The sequence below is a fragment of the Suillus clintonianus genome (genome assembly GCF_016758775.1).
Source record: "Suillus clintonianus strain FC179 chromosome Unknown DEU56scaffold_80, whole genome shotgun sequence".
NCBI lineage: Eukaryota > Fungi > Basidiomycota > Agaricomycetes > Boletales > Suillaceae > Suillus > Suillus clintonianus.
Window position 1 is genome coordinate 102,094 of NW_024539304.1, and position 13,085 is coordinate 115,178.

The 13,085-nt window shown below is 49.5% G+C and overlaps 3 protein-coding genes across 3 annotated transcripts; 2 read left to right on the forward strand and 1 right to left on the reverse strand.

The window, feature by feature from the left end:
• Positions 1–1,758: 1,758 nt before the first annotated feature.
• Positions 1,759–3,848, reverse strand: DEU56DRAFT_903495 (uncharacterized protein; the record flags this gene model as incomplete). The annotated part of the gene is made up of 4 exons (XM_041356640.1): positions 1,759–2,423; positions 2,475–2,551; positions 2,605–2,773; positions 2,824–3,848. 4 exons carry the CDS (start codon positions 3,846–3,848, stop codon positions 1,922–1,924), a joined length of 1,773 nt encoding a protein of 590 aa, XP_041204916.1. The 3' UTR covers positions 1,759–1,921.
• An 891-nt stretch (positions 3,849–4,739) lies between these two features.
• On the forward strand, positions 4,740–9,899 carry DEU56DRAFT_556422 (AAA-domain-containing protein). Its single transcript, XM_041346793.1, has 10 exons — positions 4,740–5,876; positions 5,936–6,095; positions 6,145–6,216; positions 6,268–6,441; positions 6,491–6,945; positions 6,998–7,130; positions 7,185–7,394; positions 7,444–7,598; positions 7,651–8,184; positions 8,232–9,899. Exons 1-10 carry the CDS (start codon positions 4,881–4,883, stop codon positions 9,723–9,725), a joined length of 4,383 nt encoding a protein of 1,460 aa, XP_041204917.1. The 5' UTR covers positions 4,740–4,880; the 3' UTR covers positions 9,726–9,899.
• Positions 9,900–10,561: 662 nt separating this feature from the next.
• DEU56DRAFT_556493 (uncharacterized protein) lies at positions 10,562–12,830 on the forward strand. Its single transcript, XM_041346794.1, has 17 exons — positions 10,562–10,782; positions 10,838–10,919; positions 10,977–10,990; positions 11,051–11,159; positions 11,217–11,234; positions 11,290–11,315; positions 11,368–11,393; positions 11,448–11,485; positions 11,536–11,560; positions 11,621–11,632; positions 11,693–11,708; positions 11,764–11,904; positions 11,956–12,015; positions 12,073–12,100; positions 12,151–12,208; positions 12,262–12,510; positions 12,565–12,830. Exons 1-17 carry the CDS (start codon positions 10,718–10,720, stop codon positions 12,573–12,575), a joined length of 978 nt encoding a protein of 325 aa, XP_041204918.1. The 5' UTR covers positions 10,562–10,717; the 3' UTR covers positions 12,576–12,830.
• Positions 12,831–13,085: the final 255 nt, after the last annotated feature.

Sequence of the window (13,085 nt, forward strand, 5' to 3'; positions counted from 1 at the left end):
ATCATCGGAGGGATACATAAATTATTTTCGAAGACAAATTCAACAAGGACACGAGGATCGGCGACCGCGAAGTTACCACAGGTTGCTGTAGATGATGAACGACGCGTGTACTAGGATGGGGCCGACGCCTCATCGGCACACCCGACTGTCCGTCAACCAAGTTACCCAACTTGGTTGATCACTTGTTTGGTAGTCACCGCCGCCACAACTGTTGATACCATTACCTCTTGCCTGAAAGGTCGTCAATTCCTGATCCTGAAACCTCTTGGAATACAATTGTGTCCTTGGTAAGAGGCATCATCTAACCGCCTTCGAAGGCCAGCGGCTCCCGCAATACTAGTTCGCCCAACTTCCACGGAAATGATTCAAATTGAGTCATCCATTTTTTGAAAAGAATATACTTTCGGGGTCATCACCCATGCTTCTTCAACCAGTGGGCGAGCTCAATTGACCGTGATGCAATTTTAGAAATCGTCGGCAATTATGCTCCCATCGCTGACCTATTTCGGACTTCGCGGATGATCAGACATCACAATAACCCATTCCAACAACTCATCTCGCCAAAATATTACGGGTGCGGGCGTACAAGGTGGGGTTTATTATTCTCAAATGATTAGGAATAACGGCACTTTCATAAATAATAGCACTCTCGGTTATCTATTAATCGAGGTGAGTTGATCGTGGAAGTGAAAAGGATCGCTGACATGGGCCTGTTCCAAGGTCCAAAAATGAATAAAGTTGAGTTCTGTAATCCCACCGGGGTTAAGACCAGCTTGTCTGCCCCCCGTGTGGATTGGTATATTTCATTGTGGCGTTTCCCTATCCACTTGTTCTGTAACTTGGCAGCCTCGTGTTTGTAGGTAACCTTGGACACCGCAGTACGATCTCAAGATCCACGCATTGTCAAAGCAAAGCCCATCCTCGGCTCAGCTGGGCATCTTCCATATAAAACCCCTTTCGTCTGTCAATTTTCTTCAGTCCTCATCCCCAACCATCTCAAATCATCATGTCATACTTTACCCCCCCTTCCAACAATAATGTTAGCAACAGACATGGACACTCGCAGGCCCCTTCGCACTCCACGTCTTTCTCGTTCACCTCGTCCGGTGGCGGGTACGCGCAGCCGCCACTGACGAAGAAAGGTGGATCTATCCCTCCCCCTGTCGGTGCCGCGTATGCATCTGGGCAAACTGTGCTTCAATGCCCGCGCTGTCGCGAAATTCTCCCACCCGGGTTGGATGTCGCCACCCATTTCATTGGATGTGGCGTAACAGAGCTCATCACCAAGGCCTTTACGCCCTTTGAATATCCTCCGCCGAATTATAACGGCAGATCAGGCTCCCGCAAATGATTGTTGCGTGAGTCAAAAAAGTATCTTCTTGTACACACCATTAACGCTCATCCTGTGGTTAGCTCCAGAAGCTGTCCGAACACAACACAACACACTGCTCTTTACTCTAATTCATCACGATTACTGCGCTTTTTTTCCACACTAGACGCTGTATGACATGTTTGCACGATCTGATCTTTATCAGACAAATTTTTCTGTCTGATGTTTGACACTGCCTTTTGGTTATTGTATACGCTTTCCCATCCGCCTTATTGTTCCCGATCCTGCCTTGGTTTTGATGGAATTTTCTCGCTGTCTGTAGCTTACTCGACTTGGTATCGGATTTGGTGTATCACTTCTTTCTGCTGTAACTTGTTTCCAACGTGCTTAACTAGACAAACCAATAATTTTTTGAACGATCTTCCATTGCGAGGTTACAGTTTACCTGCCTACAAGTAAGGTACATCAAAAAGAGCGGATGAGTAGGTACATAGTAATACAGTGTCAATACCGCCTAACTGCTCGCGAAAGTGTCATCCTGAAAGAGCGGAGGTATCATTGTAAGAGTCCAAATTAAGCACACAATTCCATTCAATCACTGGTGGCCCCATTCATCACAGCCTTCTCCTTCTCCCGCGACAATTCGTTGGAGCTACGGGGACTAGCTTGCAACACACTATCAAGGTTCGTAAGGCCGAGGCCTGTGACAGCTGACAGCACGCCGCCATCAGACGGACGGTCCCCATCAGGACGCCCGCGCGCCTCTCCCGTGAAGCGCGCTCTACCTCTTGACGGATGTCCCGCCCGTCTCCCTCGGTCCTCCCGCTCGCGGTCAGCAGAAGGCCGTGCCTGCCACGAATCATCCGTGCCCAACAACCGCATCTCACCTTCTACGTCCCGCGTGCGTCCGTAGTTATGCAGCGTCTTGACGATCATCATGAAGTCAATCAGCCCGACTATGAATAGGGATGTGATGGCGATGCGCGGGCCCATTATGGCGGTCGGGGAGAGCGGTGCAGGGGACATGCTGTCTGTTGAAGAACCTGAGCGCCACACGAACGAAAGAATGGCGGCGATAAAGAAGAACATGGACCTATGAGGCACGGGTGAGTGTGAGAACGCGATGACAGCGGGGAGGACGAACCAGGCAAGCCAGACAGCAGGCATTGCTAATAGGACCCACACATTCCACCAAATGAAGGTGGTTGTCTTACGTGCTTCCTGTGGGGTTGCTGTGAGTGTTTGGAAGGATAGCAGCGCCACGCGCCACATACCTCAGCCCAGCGGGTAGCTTTGTACATGCTTCTCATGGTGCCAAAGCGGACAATGTAAATACAGCCGAACGACAGGCTCATCAATGCGGAAGTGAGCGAAAGTAGTGCTGCTGTGCGGATCACAGGATCTTGAGCAATCTCGGTATCCTGAAACATGGATAATATGGCACTGTGGGAGGGACATTGAACATCTTCCGAAAGTAAAACAATGAAACTTACGAAAGCAATAGAGCGGAGACCAGGTTTAGGGTCTTCCACTCTCGGAGCAGGGAGTCGATAAACGCCTCCCAGGACCCCTTGAATCGGATGAGAGCTGGGGAGACGTTGGCGATGGTCCATTCGTCTGCTAAAGGGAGAGCAGGCTGTGGGTGGTAGTGAGCCCCTGGTGGTATGGGGCTGGAGGAGGGGTTCTGCGTTTGAGACGCACAGGCATCAATCAATCGCTGAATGTCCGGACGACTGAGTTCTGCGTCCTCATAAATACGAGCAATGCGTGAAAAATAAAGAGAAGGAAGGCGGAACAGTAAATGCAGGTATAGTTGCCTGGGGAAGGTATCCATCAAAAAATAACGAGAGGAGCGAAAGAATCTTCGCGAAGTCTTTAAGGGGATGCATGATATTGGATGGGGTAGACATTGCCTGAGCGTGTCCTCGCAGTTGGGATCAAAGCTTTCACCGGTGCGGGGGTCAGGGCTACCAATAGAAAATCTGCGTAATGGGTTTCGCCTCTGGAAGGGGTTCTCCGGGACGAATAGTTCTTCGCGCGTTTCCCTACGATGAAAACCAGCCCATCCAAACATGTTGCGCATAGGGGAAGCAGCTCGAGATTGTGACGCGGAAGGAGAATCGAAGCTACCCTTCCTAGGCGTTTGAGCTCCTCCACGCATGACGGAGGGTGGACGAGGGGGGTCACTTGGGTGACGAAAACGAGATAGCGTTGACTCGATAAGTGGGGACCTTGAAGGCGGAGCGCCACCATCGCGAAGCAAAGGGTGATGTACGTTATTCCCAGGACGAGAATTATTACTTGGAGGGGATGGTACACGAGAAGAGCCGCTTTCAAAGGAGACGCGTTGGAATGGACTGCCCTTGCCGATGGAACCCTCTGGGGCTGTTGGTTTGGGTATATCGTAGTCAGGGGTGAAAGCATTAGGATTACCTATCAGGCGCTCCAGGGAAGGAGCGGATTGCGAGGTTTGAAGGCCCTGACGTTCAATCCTGCTTGCGACACGGGGACGTGTCATAGAAGAGTCCGGAAGCGCGGATAACTTGTCTGAGCTAGTAAGCTCTGAATCACTGCTGGATCTCGCGACTACAATTTGGAACAAATCAGAGGACTTTGGAGCGGTTATCGAAACGACAAAATCACACCATGAGATGGGAATGCCTCTGTTCGGGTATCGGATGACAGCGCGTGCTGGCTGATTGTTCGCTCAGATAATGAAGCATGAGTTTGTTGAGGGAAGTCAGAAAGTGGGGAAGTATTATTCATGAAGTTAAAAAACTTGAAGTCGTACAGGTCGTGAATACGTGATAGAGAAATGGGAGAAATTAAACCATAGGGTTCTTCTGCGGGCTGTCGCTTGTCGCTTTAAATATCATGGGTAGGCTTGTTGCCGTAAACTCGCCTCTTGAAGGGCTGCTGGCTGGTGGAAACGAATACGTGCTCCTTTTTTGGGTTGCTTTGATCATCCGTCACTTTTGTGTGACGAGGTCACGGGCCGCGAATTGCCGTTTACGTCATGAGCTTCAGCAAGTTGGAGGGATGGCAAACAGCAGCATCGACGACGAAAACTGAGCACTTCTTCCCTTGGAACTTCCACCACGCCTTGTCAACCACCTCAACTGAAAACCCTCATCTGGCCTTATTTTTCCCTTTTTTTCTACTCAAATTCATGAATTTCTGCTTGGATCTCCGAGACTACCAAGATCGCAAAGAATCTATGGTTTCCAAGTGGAGAAACTTGGTCTTTTGGAGAGAATTGGCTAGTTGAAGGGGAGGGGGAAATGGGGAGGACACCACTTCGGAGCAACATGGTCACCACGCGCCATCAAATACAAACAAAGCCAAACAATCAATAGCAGGCAATAGCCACCTGCAAACAAAGGTGGTGTCAGTACTTCTGCCAACGTCCTAGGCAATTTTGCTTGTTTCATCCAATTTTCATCTAAAATCATTCAAAGCACAATCAGGGAATCATCGAAGTCATAAAGCCCCACCCAGCGCACTCCTCTTGCGCTCCTTTTTTCGCGATTCTGCGCTGTGACTTTTGTCTATGCAAGATCCCGATCCACCGCTTCCTCAGCAGCACTTTCATTTGGTAGAATCATCCGAACCACTCCACTTGCCATCGCCCAACGACGAGCCACCGCCAGTTGCACCGAAAATCACCATTAAGCTCCCTCCAATGAATCTGCGTCGTTCAACCAGAAACGGTGGATCCTCCCAATCCAGTTCAGAGTACCTCGCAAGTGAGAAGTCCATGATGGATGAGGATGACCACCCACCAGTCTCGGCGGATTCACCAGAGTCTCCTCCCCCTGCTACCTTCGTCAAGTCCCAGAGAGGTCGCACAGTCAAGCTAACCAAATATAACGAGTCGAGCGACGACGATGTCAACAAGATATTTCGAGATGATGACGATGTCGAACTCGTCGATTCACATATTGACGCGATGGATGGTGATGACGAAGATGATGATCAACCACGTCGAAAAACGCGCTCTTCTAGTAAACGAAGTTCCATCACTAATGATGACATAACAAGCAATCGTCGTGTCCTTCGCAATAGGAACAAGAACCCCCCACCTCCCCCTACGACTTCTAGTGGACGCGTTACTCGTCAACCCAAGCGCTATGACCCCCATAATAACCCTGCCAAGAGATTGACGCGTGCACAGAGTAAAGCTGCTGCCGAAATGGACGATGGCTACATCGACGAGCCATCGGACGGCTCCGCTGATGCGGATGGCTCTCTTGATGATGCACCACGCACATCCTCAGATAACGACCTCGATGCCGAAGGCGAGGTGGATTTGGATGGCGAGGTAGAGCATGAGCATCAGGGATTGCAGCCGAATGGTCGGCCGTACTCACTACGACAGCGTGCCAGAATCAACTATGCCATTCCACCAGCGCTGGAGGAGATGAAACAAGCCAAACCGCGTCAGGCTGGTGGCCGAGGTGGTGGTAATCGAAAGCGTGGTCCAGGATGGAGTGCTTCTGGTGCTGAATTGAGCAGGTGGATGGGTATGGCCCCAGCAGATGATTCGGTGCGTCATGATATTTTTTTTGCCACACGCAGAAATTAGCTGATGCACTTTCATGCCAGGATTCCGACTTTCCAACTCGAACACCCCGTAAACCTTTTGGAGGTGCCGGGGTTTTTGGTGCCGGAGGCCCTATTTCCGCAGGTGGCGCCGGTCTACTACCAGGCGACCTTGCTGCTGCTGCTGGCACCCCTTCAAACCTGGGTAAAATTGGTGATGCAGGTGATTGCCGTTGTTGCTTGCAAATTTTCTCGAACTTATCTGTTCGCAGCATTGGCTGACGCAGACCCATTGGGAGTGAATACCAATGTCACCTTCGATGAAGTCGGTGGCTTGGATGATCGTACGTGCTCTTCCATTCCGTTGCCATACATTTTTGACCTCCTGTCTTTAGACATCCATTCTTTGAAGGAAATGACTATCCTCCCACTATTGTATCCAGAAGTCTTTCAGCAATTCAATCTAACACCTCCTCGTGGAGTGCTATTCCACGGTCCTCCTGGTACAGGAAAAACGCTCCTTGCCCGTGCTCTTGCCGCGAGCTGTCGGGCTAATGGCAAGGGAGTCTGTAAGTTGCACTCCTTTCCGTCAGCGCATCACCTCTCATCATTTTCTAGCCTTCTTCATGCGCAAGGGCGCCGACTGCCTGTCGAAATGGGTCGGTGAGGCTGAACGCCAACTTCGTCTTCTGTTCGAGGAAGCACGTAACTGCCAACCGAGTATCATCTTCTTTGATGAAATTGATGGATTGGCACCCGTCCGGTCATCGAAGCAGGATCAGATACATGCTTCGATCGTTTCAACGCTTCTTGCGCTGATGGACGGTATGGATGGACGAGGTCAGGTGATAGTCATAGGCGCCACCAACCGTCCAGATGCCATCGACCCTGCGCTACGAAGACCTGGTCGATTTGACAGGGAATTTTACTTTCCCCTTCCATCTCTCGAGGCTCGTGAACGTATTTTGACGATCATGACCAAGGACTGGGAGGGCTGGCAGGGTGAGGAAGGTGCTGAGAATATCAAGGGACTTGCAAAGTTCACGAAGGGCTACGGTGGTGCTGATCTTCGGGTATGTGATTTTACTACCACATATGCTGGTCATGATACTCACCTAGCCACAGGCTTTGTGCACGGAGGCAGCCTTGAATGCTATTCAACGGCGATATCCTCAAATATACCAGTCCAGTGACCGACTTCTCCTCAAGCCTGAGACTATCGGCGTCACATTCAGAGACTTCATGATCTCCATCAAAAGTATGTTTTGTTATCATACAATACAGATTGTTAAAACTAATGTTGCGCTTCTAGAGCTCGTCCCATCATCTGCACGCTCATCGTCCTCATCCGCATCACCTCTCCCGACCCAGCTTGTTCCTTTGCTTTCGGATACCTTAGAAAAGGTGAAAGATGCTATCAACAGGGTACTTCCTGTTAGCAAGAAGCGCACTGCTTTGGAAGAAGCTATGTGGGAAGATGATAGTGAGGCAAATGCCCTCGATAGGGAACTATTCATCCAATGTGAGTGCTGGCTACTGGCAGATCGATATAGCCGCTAATTGTCCCATAGCGATGGAGACCTTACGGGTCTATCGACCACGACTTGTGCTCCATGGGTCTGCTGGTATGGGACAAGGCTATTTAGGAGCCGCCGCCCTCCATCATTTGGAGGGATATCATGTTCAAACTCTCGATCTGGGGACACTTATGGGTGATTCAACACGGGTAAGCTTATCTTATTCTCCTGACAAACGTGTCCTCTTCATGGTATCATTAGACTGTGGAAGCCGCTGTAGTTCAACTATTTGTCGAGGCTAAAAGACACCAGCCCTCGGTTATCTACCTTCCTTCTCTCGATGGGTGGTCAGCAGCAGTTTCCGAGACTGCACGATCCACTGTCAGGTCCATGCTTGATTCGCTTGCACCTACGGACCCCGTCCTCGTACTTGCCATTGTAGACGGTCCATTTTCCTCACTACCCCGTGACGTCCGTTCGTGGTTTGGTATGACCCGCGAGAATCGCCTCACACTACCGAGTCCCACCGAAGCCCAGCGAGAAGCGTTCTTCTCGAGTATCATCGCGGACATCCGTCGACCGCCGAATCAGTTCGCAGATGGCATCAAACGACGAAAACGAATTCTTGAGGAGTTACCGATTGCGCCTCCGCTTGAGCCCCGTCAACCGACGGCTGCTGAACTTGCCATTCAGGAAGAGAATGACCAGCGTGTCATCACGCTACTGAAGTACCGACTCGGCCCTATACTGACGGAGCTGAAACGCAAGTTCAAACGATTTACCAAGAAAGCTAGGGTGAGTGTGGGCTAGCGACTACTTGCAATGATTAACATCCTTGCTAGGAGGAGTATGACTTCGATCCAATTCCTGTGGTCAATGAAGTGGAAATCGTTGCTACCACTACCACCATAGCCATACAAGGCGAAAACGATGTAATCGACATTTGTGAGCAGGTCACCCAGGAGCAGCCAAACGGCATCATCAACGGCATCCATCCTGATCCTCAGCCAATCGAACATCCAGAGCCAGAGCTACAACCTCAACCACAACCGCTGCCACAGGAACCACAACTATTCGACATGGACCTCGAGAGGATGCACGTTGACTTGTACAAGGGCAAGTACCTCACTCCGCACGATTTCCTAGAGGACATCAACAAGATTGTTTTCAACGCCGCGGCCCGTGTGTATCAGGATCCTAATGGTGACCGGCTGTTTAAAGCACAAGCTATGTTGACCGCAGCCGAAGTCAGCATCCAAGACTTCGATCATCAGTTCAAGCATGAGTGTCAACGGATGGCTGAGCGGGAGCGGAAAAGAAGGGAGGAACACAAGAAGGCGAAAGGGAAGGGCCGGGCCGGAGAAGACGCTCAGAACGGCGCGGCAGCGCCTCGCAGGAGTGCTCGCCACAACGGCCAGCAACTTGAGATCACTATCACGGATCCGTTACAATTAGAGAGGCGTCTGAAAAGGGCACGTTCGGATGAGCGTCACAGCGGTTCTCCTGAATCAGGTGACGATAAGGTAGAAGAACCCAGCACCCCTCGGAACTCGAAACGTCAGCGGACGATAATGAGCGATGATGATCACGACCCGATGGACATCATCGGTGCATCTCGCGCTCAGAATAGAGCTTCGGCTGTGCGCTTTGCAAATGACGTTCAGCCGCCGCATCCTGATAGTGACACGTTGCCCGTTTATGGTGCACCTACTGTACCTGCTGTCGATGGTCTGCCAAGCTCAAATGCGATGGCCGTCGACTCTCCTTCCCCGCGCAAACCGCCTGGCTTTGACCCTATGCTCTTAAACCCGATGTCCCCTGACATGGGGTTCCCAGCAACTTCGATATCACACATCCTAAATGGTGCAGGACCATCTACAGTGCCCATGCAAGATGGAGTGCCCGCGCAAGATGGATATACTCCTCCTCTTCCCTTGTTGTCCCCATCAATGGGAGTCGCGCTTTTAAATCCATTACTACCGCCTCCCCGCACACCCTCTCCACCAGCCACTCGATCATTTACTCCCACTGCTGATGTTGTGCAAGAGCAACCCATGGTGGTCGTACCCCCAGTCGAAATAGAAAGACCTCCTACTCCTTTGCCAGACTTCCACGTCGACGAACATCTGCTTTCGACTCTTCAATACGACCTATGTTCCAGAACCGCGCAGCTTTCCGTCGAGCTTCTCGAACAGCTTCGTGCAGCAGTGCTCGGGTGCATCTGGAGACATCGTACTGACTGGGATCGTGACGAGCTCATAAAAGAGATGAAAGACACTCTCAAGGAATTTTTGGATGACTTTGCTGCTGGGGGCGATGATCCTGACTCGCCTTGAGGCATGGAGTGTGTTAATTTGGGTCCTGGGGTCGATTTGATATGATAGATTATTGTTTTTATTTCGCAGTTTTATGTATCTTATCATCGTTAGTACTTGTAGTTTTTGCAATCCCTCTTGCGTGGAATCGATTTTACGGTACGCCGTCAACTACGAAGTTCTTGCTAATCCCGCGGCATCAACTGGTACCATCAACAGTAAATTTCAACTACAACGACTATCAAAATCAACAAACGAAAAAAGGCTAAGAAAGGCCACCGACTCGTTCCTTGCAACTTTATAGATAAGGTCTATTGGCAATTTGGCACAGGTAAGTGAGTGTGATGCCACTCCACTGACGGCATATCCTTCAGGCTGGGTCACAGCCGCGGCGCATCTCCTTCACACCTGATGCTATGTCGAATCTGGACTTAAGGAAGCTGCATCTTGTAAGTTGTAGGTCTTACGCGCACGGATGTGACTCCCCTGCAGGCACATATGGCACTGAAGTTCCTCCCAATCATCCTGGCCCTGACGCAGTTCGTAATTCGAAAATCGCCGTGCGGATAGGTGCGGATGACCTTCGTAAGTGATGGTGACGCTGACGCCGGGGCCAATGGAGGCTGCGTACTGATAGCGTTGCCGCAGTTTCGGCCATCACACACGCGACCAAACTGGTGTGGTCTCGCCATTGCAGGTGATTCAAATCACGGTGCCCTTCATATCCTCCATCCACATCAAGGCACAGAAGCTGTTCCCGCGGACTTCTGACCTATCAAAATCAGTCGTTCCAGCGGGTGGACAAAACATCTTTGGCGCTGCCCTTTGTTGCATGGGAGTGAGTGTCATGCTAGGGGCTGTGTATTATGATCCAAAATAAATAATAAACCTCCCTATCAACACTACTTCTGTTGATGCGCGCATCGCTCTTAGACAGGGTATAAGTCACGAAGTTGGAGGACCTTACGACCCTCTTACAACTCTCTTGGGAGTACTGGATTCTAGCACCCAACATGGCACAACTTGATCTGAATAGCACCTTCGGTGCGCTTTATATCGGCGCTGCTATCGGTGCAATGTGAGTCCAATATTTAATTCGGAGTCATAGGTTTATTCAGTTTCGACTGATCTAGTTTTTTCGGCCTGAGCAATGTCCAAGTGTTTCTTTACTTCCAGTCACGCAGAAACTCGGGATTCACATTCTACAAGTTTGCGGTAAGTCCCTATGTGCTAAAGTGAAAGACAGACATTGATCTAACACAATGCTTCAAGGTATGCTGGCTCTGGTAAACGTTTCTAGGGCTTTTTACTGGTGCTTTGGCTAACTTGGTAATCGCGTTTGCAAGGTTTCTAGATGCTTTGCATGTCGCTTTGGTGAATCATATGATATACTATTATCTGATCTCCAACTACGCAAACCCACTGGCTCTTCTTGAAATGGTGTGGAGCTTTAAGGTGCGAAATGATCACAACTATACTGGACTTTCCCCTTCTGAACTTCATCACGCGTAGGCACTAATAGTCATCGACGTAAGTGAGAACAAGCGAACTACTTCGTAAGATGCTTCACTTCATTGCTTCTCAGGTATGTATTGTGTATAGCGTGCACCTGTAAGTATTACTTCTGCCAGTGGATTTCCTTTGCTGATGTGTTTGGATATAGCCTATACCTGCAGCGTATATGGATAAGTATGTATCCACTCGTGCTACAATGACACTCATGAGCTTACCTGGTTGTCTTAGTTAGCAGAGGGAGGACCAGATTTCTCCCTGTGTTCATGGTAAGTGATCATGCTATAACTCGTCTTCTCCCACCTTAAAATACCACAAGACGGTATTAATCGTCTTGGCATCAAGCAAGTGTATAATTGCGTCGTGAAAAAATTATGACTGACATCAATCCATCTGTATCGCAGGTGTTGGCTTCGGTGAAGTAAAATGTGACATTTTGTTGATCCGTTTTTCTGACCTCTGTCTCCCTCCACCAGTTCTCTTCTGGGCTGTGTAAATCAATCCGTCGCCGCATCTGTTGTTTTTCTCACCAAACACACTGATCTAGATTCAAGTCCTACCTTTTTACGGACCTGGCCAAGATTCGGTGGACCATCTACTTGAGTTTGGGCACAATGACTATGATCGATTTTCTCATCGCCTGTTCATTGTGTTACCTCCTTGCCTCTGCCAAGACGGGGTTCACTAAGTATGACCTTTCCTGTTTTTCTCTCTCCCTCTCTGACTGATGGTATCGTAGAACGGATATGACACTCCGGACGCTCGTAAGAGACATTATTAATACAGGATGCCTAACAAGGTATGCGTCTCGCGATTGTTCATTACCAGCCTGTCACTGATTACCCACTCTCTCAAGTATGTGCTCGATGGCGTGCATCATCACGGTGAGAATCCCGATGGCATCTACAAACATGTAGCTTATAACCTCCTACAGGACGCATCAATGCCAAACAACTTCGTCTTCCTCGCAATCGAGTTTCTACTGTCCAAATGTACGCTTTGCTAGTTTCCTATTGCGTGCAGAAAGCTTATTTGATGCACTTAGTATACGTGAACTCCTATATGGCTCTACTGAACGCGCGTCATTATCTAGGGTCGGATGGAGGCTCCCACAGTTCCCAAAACCGAACTCCGCATGTTTATCGCCCAGAGTTACCGGTCGACGTTTTACGTGAATCACAAGACAGATCTACCCCCCAAACATCCAACGTCGACAAGTTCCAGATCTCTGACAGCGCTCTGGAGCACGCCAATTACTATCCTCCTGCCTCGGCTCGTTCCAAGATGACTGATAGTGCGTACAGTGGTTAATTCAATTTTCAGACGTGACGTACTCATCACACTGCAGTGGTCGTATAGATGGTGTCGTTCTTGAAGCAAAATGAGGTGGTGTCTGTCTATCGGTGTCTCAGAGCTTGCTTACTGGCGTAATACATTATGGAATATTTAACCCTGTACCTTTACATATTTGTTCGGTGCTGGGATATCTTAGTCGAGGTTTATTTACTCGAATAAACAACCCTTCAATAATCTCTCTGTTTCCCCTGGGACCTTTGACCGTTGTTTAGCAGTGATTCCTGTCGTTCAAACGTTCAAGCTTGAATCTCAGTGAGAAATCGGCTAGAATTGAATTCAGAATTATCCAAAGTCTACTTTGATCACAATGATGGATTATGATATCTAGGCACACCAGTGGTCAGAACGAGCGTTGCAACCGAGGACGGCAGGTCAGAGACTTGGTCTATCCTAGACTCATGGGACTTCTTCACAGTCATATTTGGGAACAACAAGAGGTACTGAGGAAGGCGCTACGCAGTGCACATCTCAAGAACTGATCTACGCCACTACCGTCGCAATCATCCAAGACTG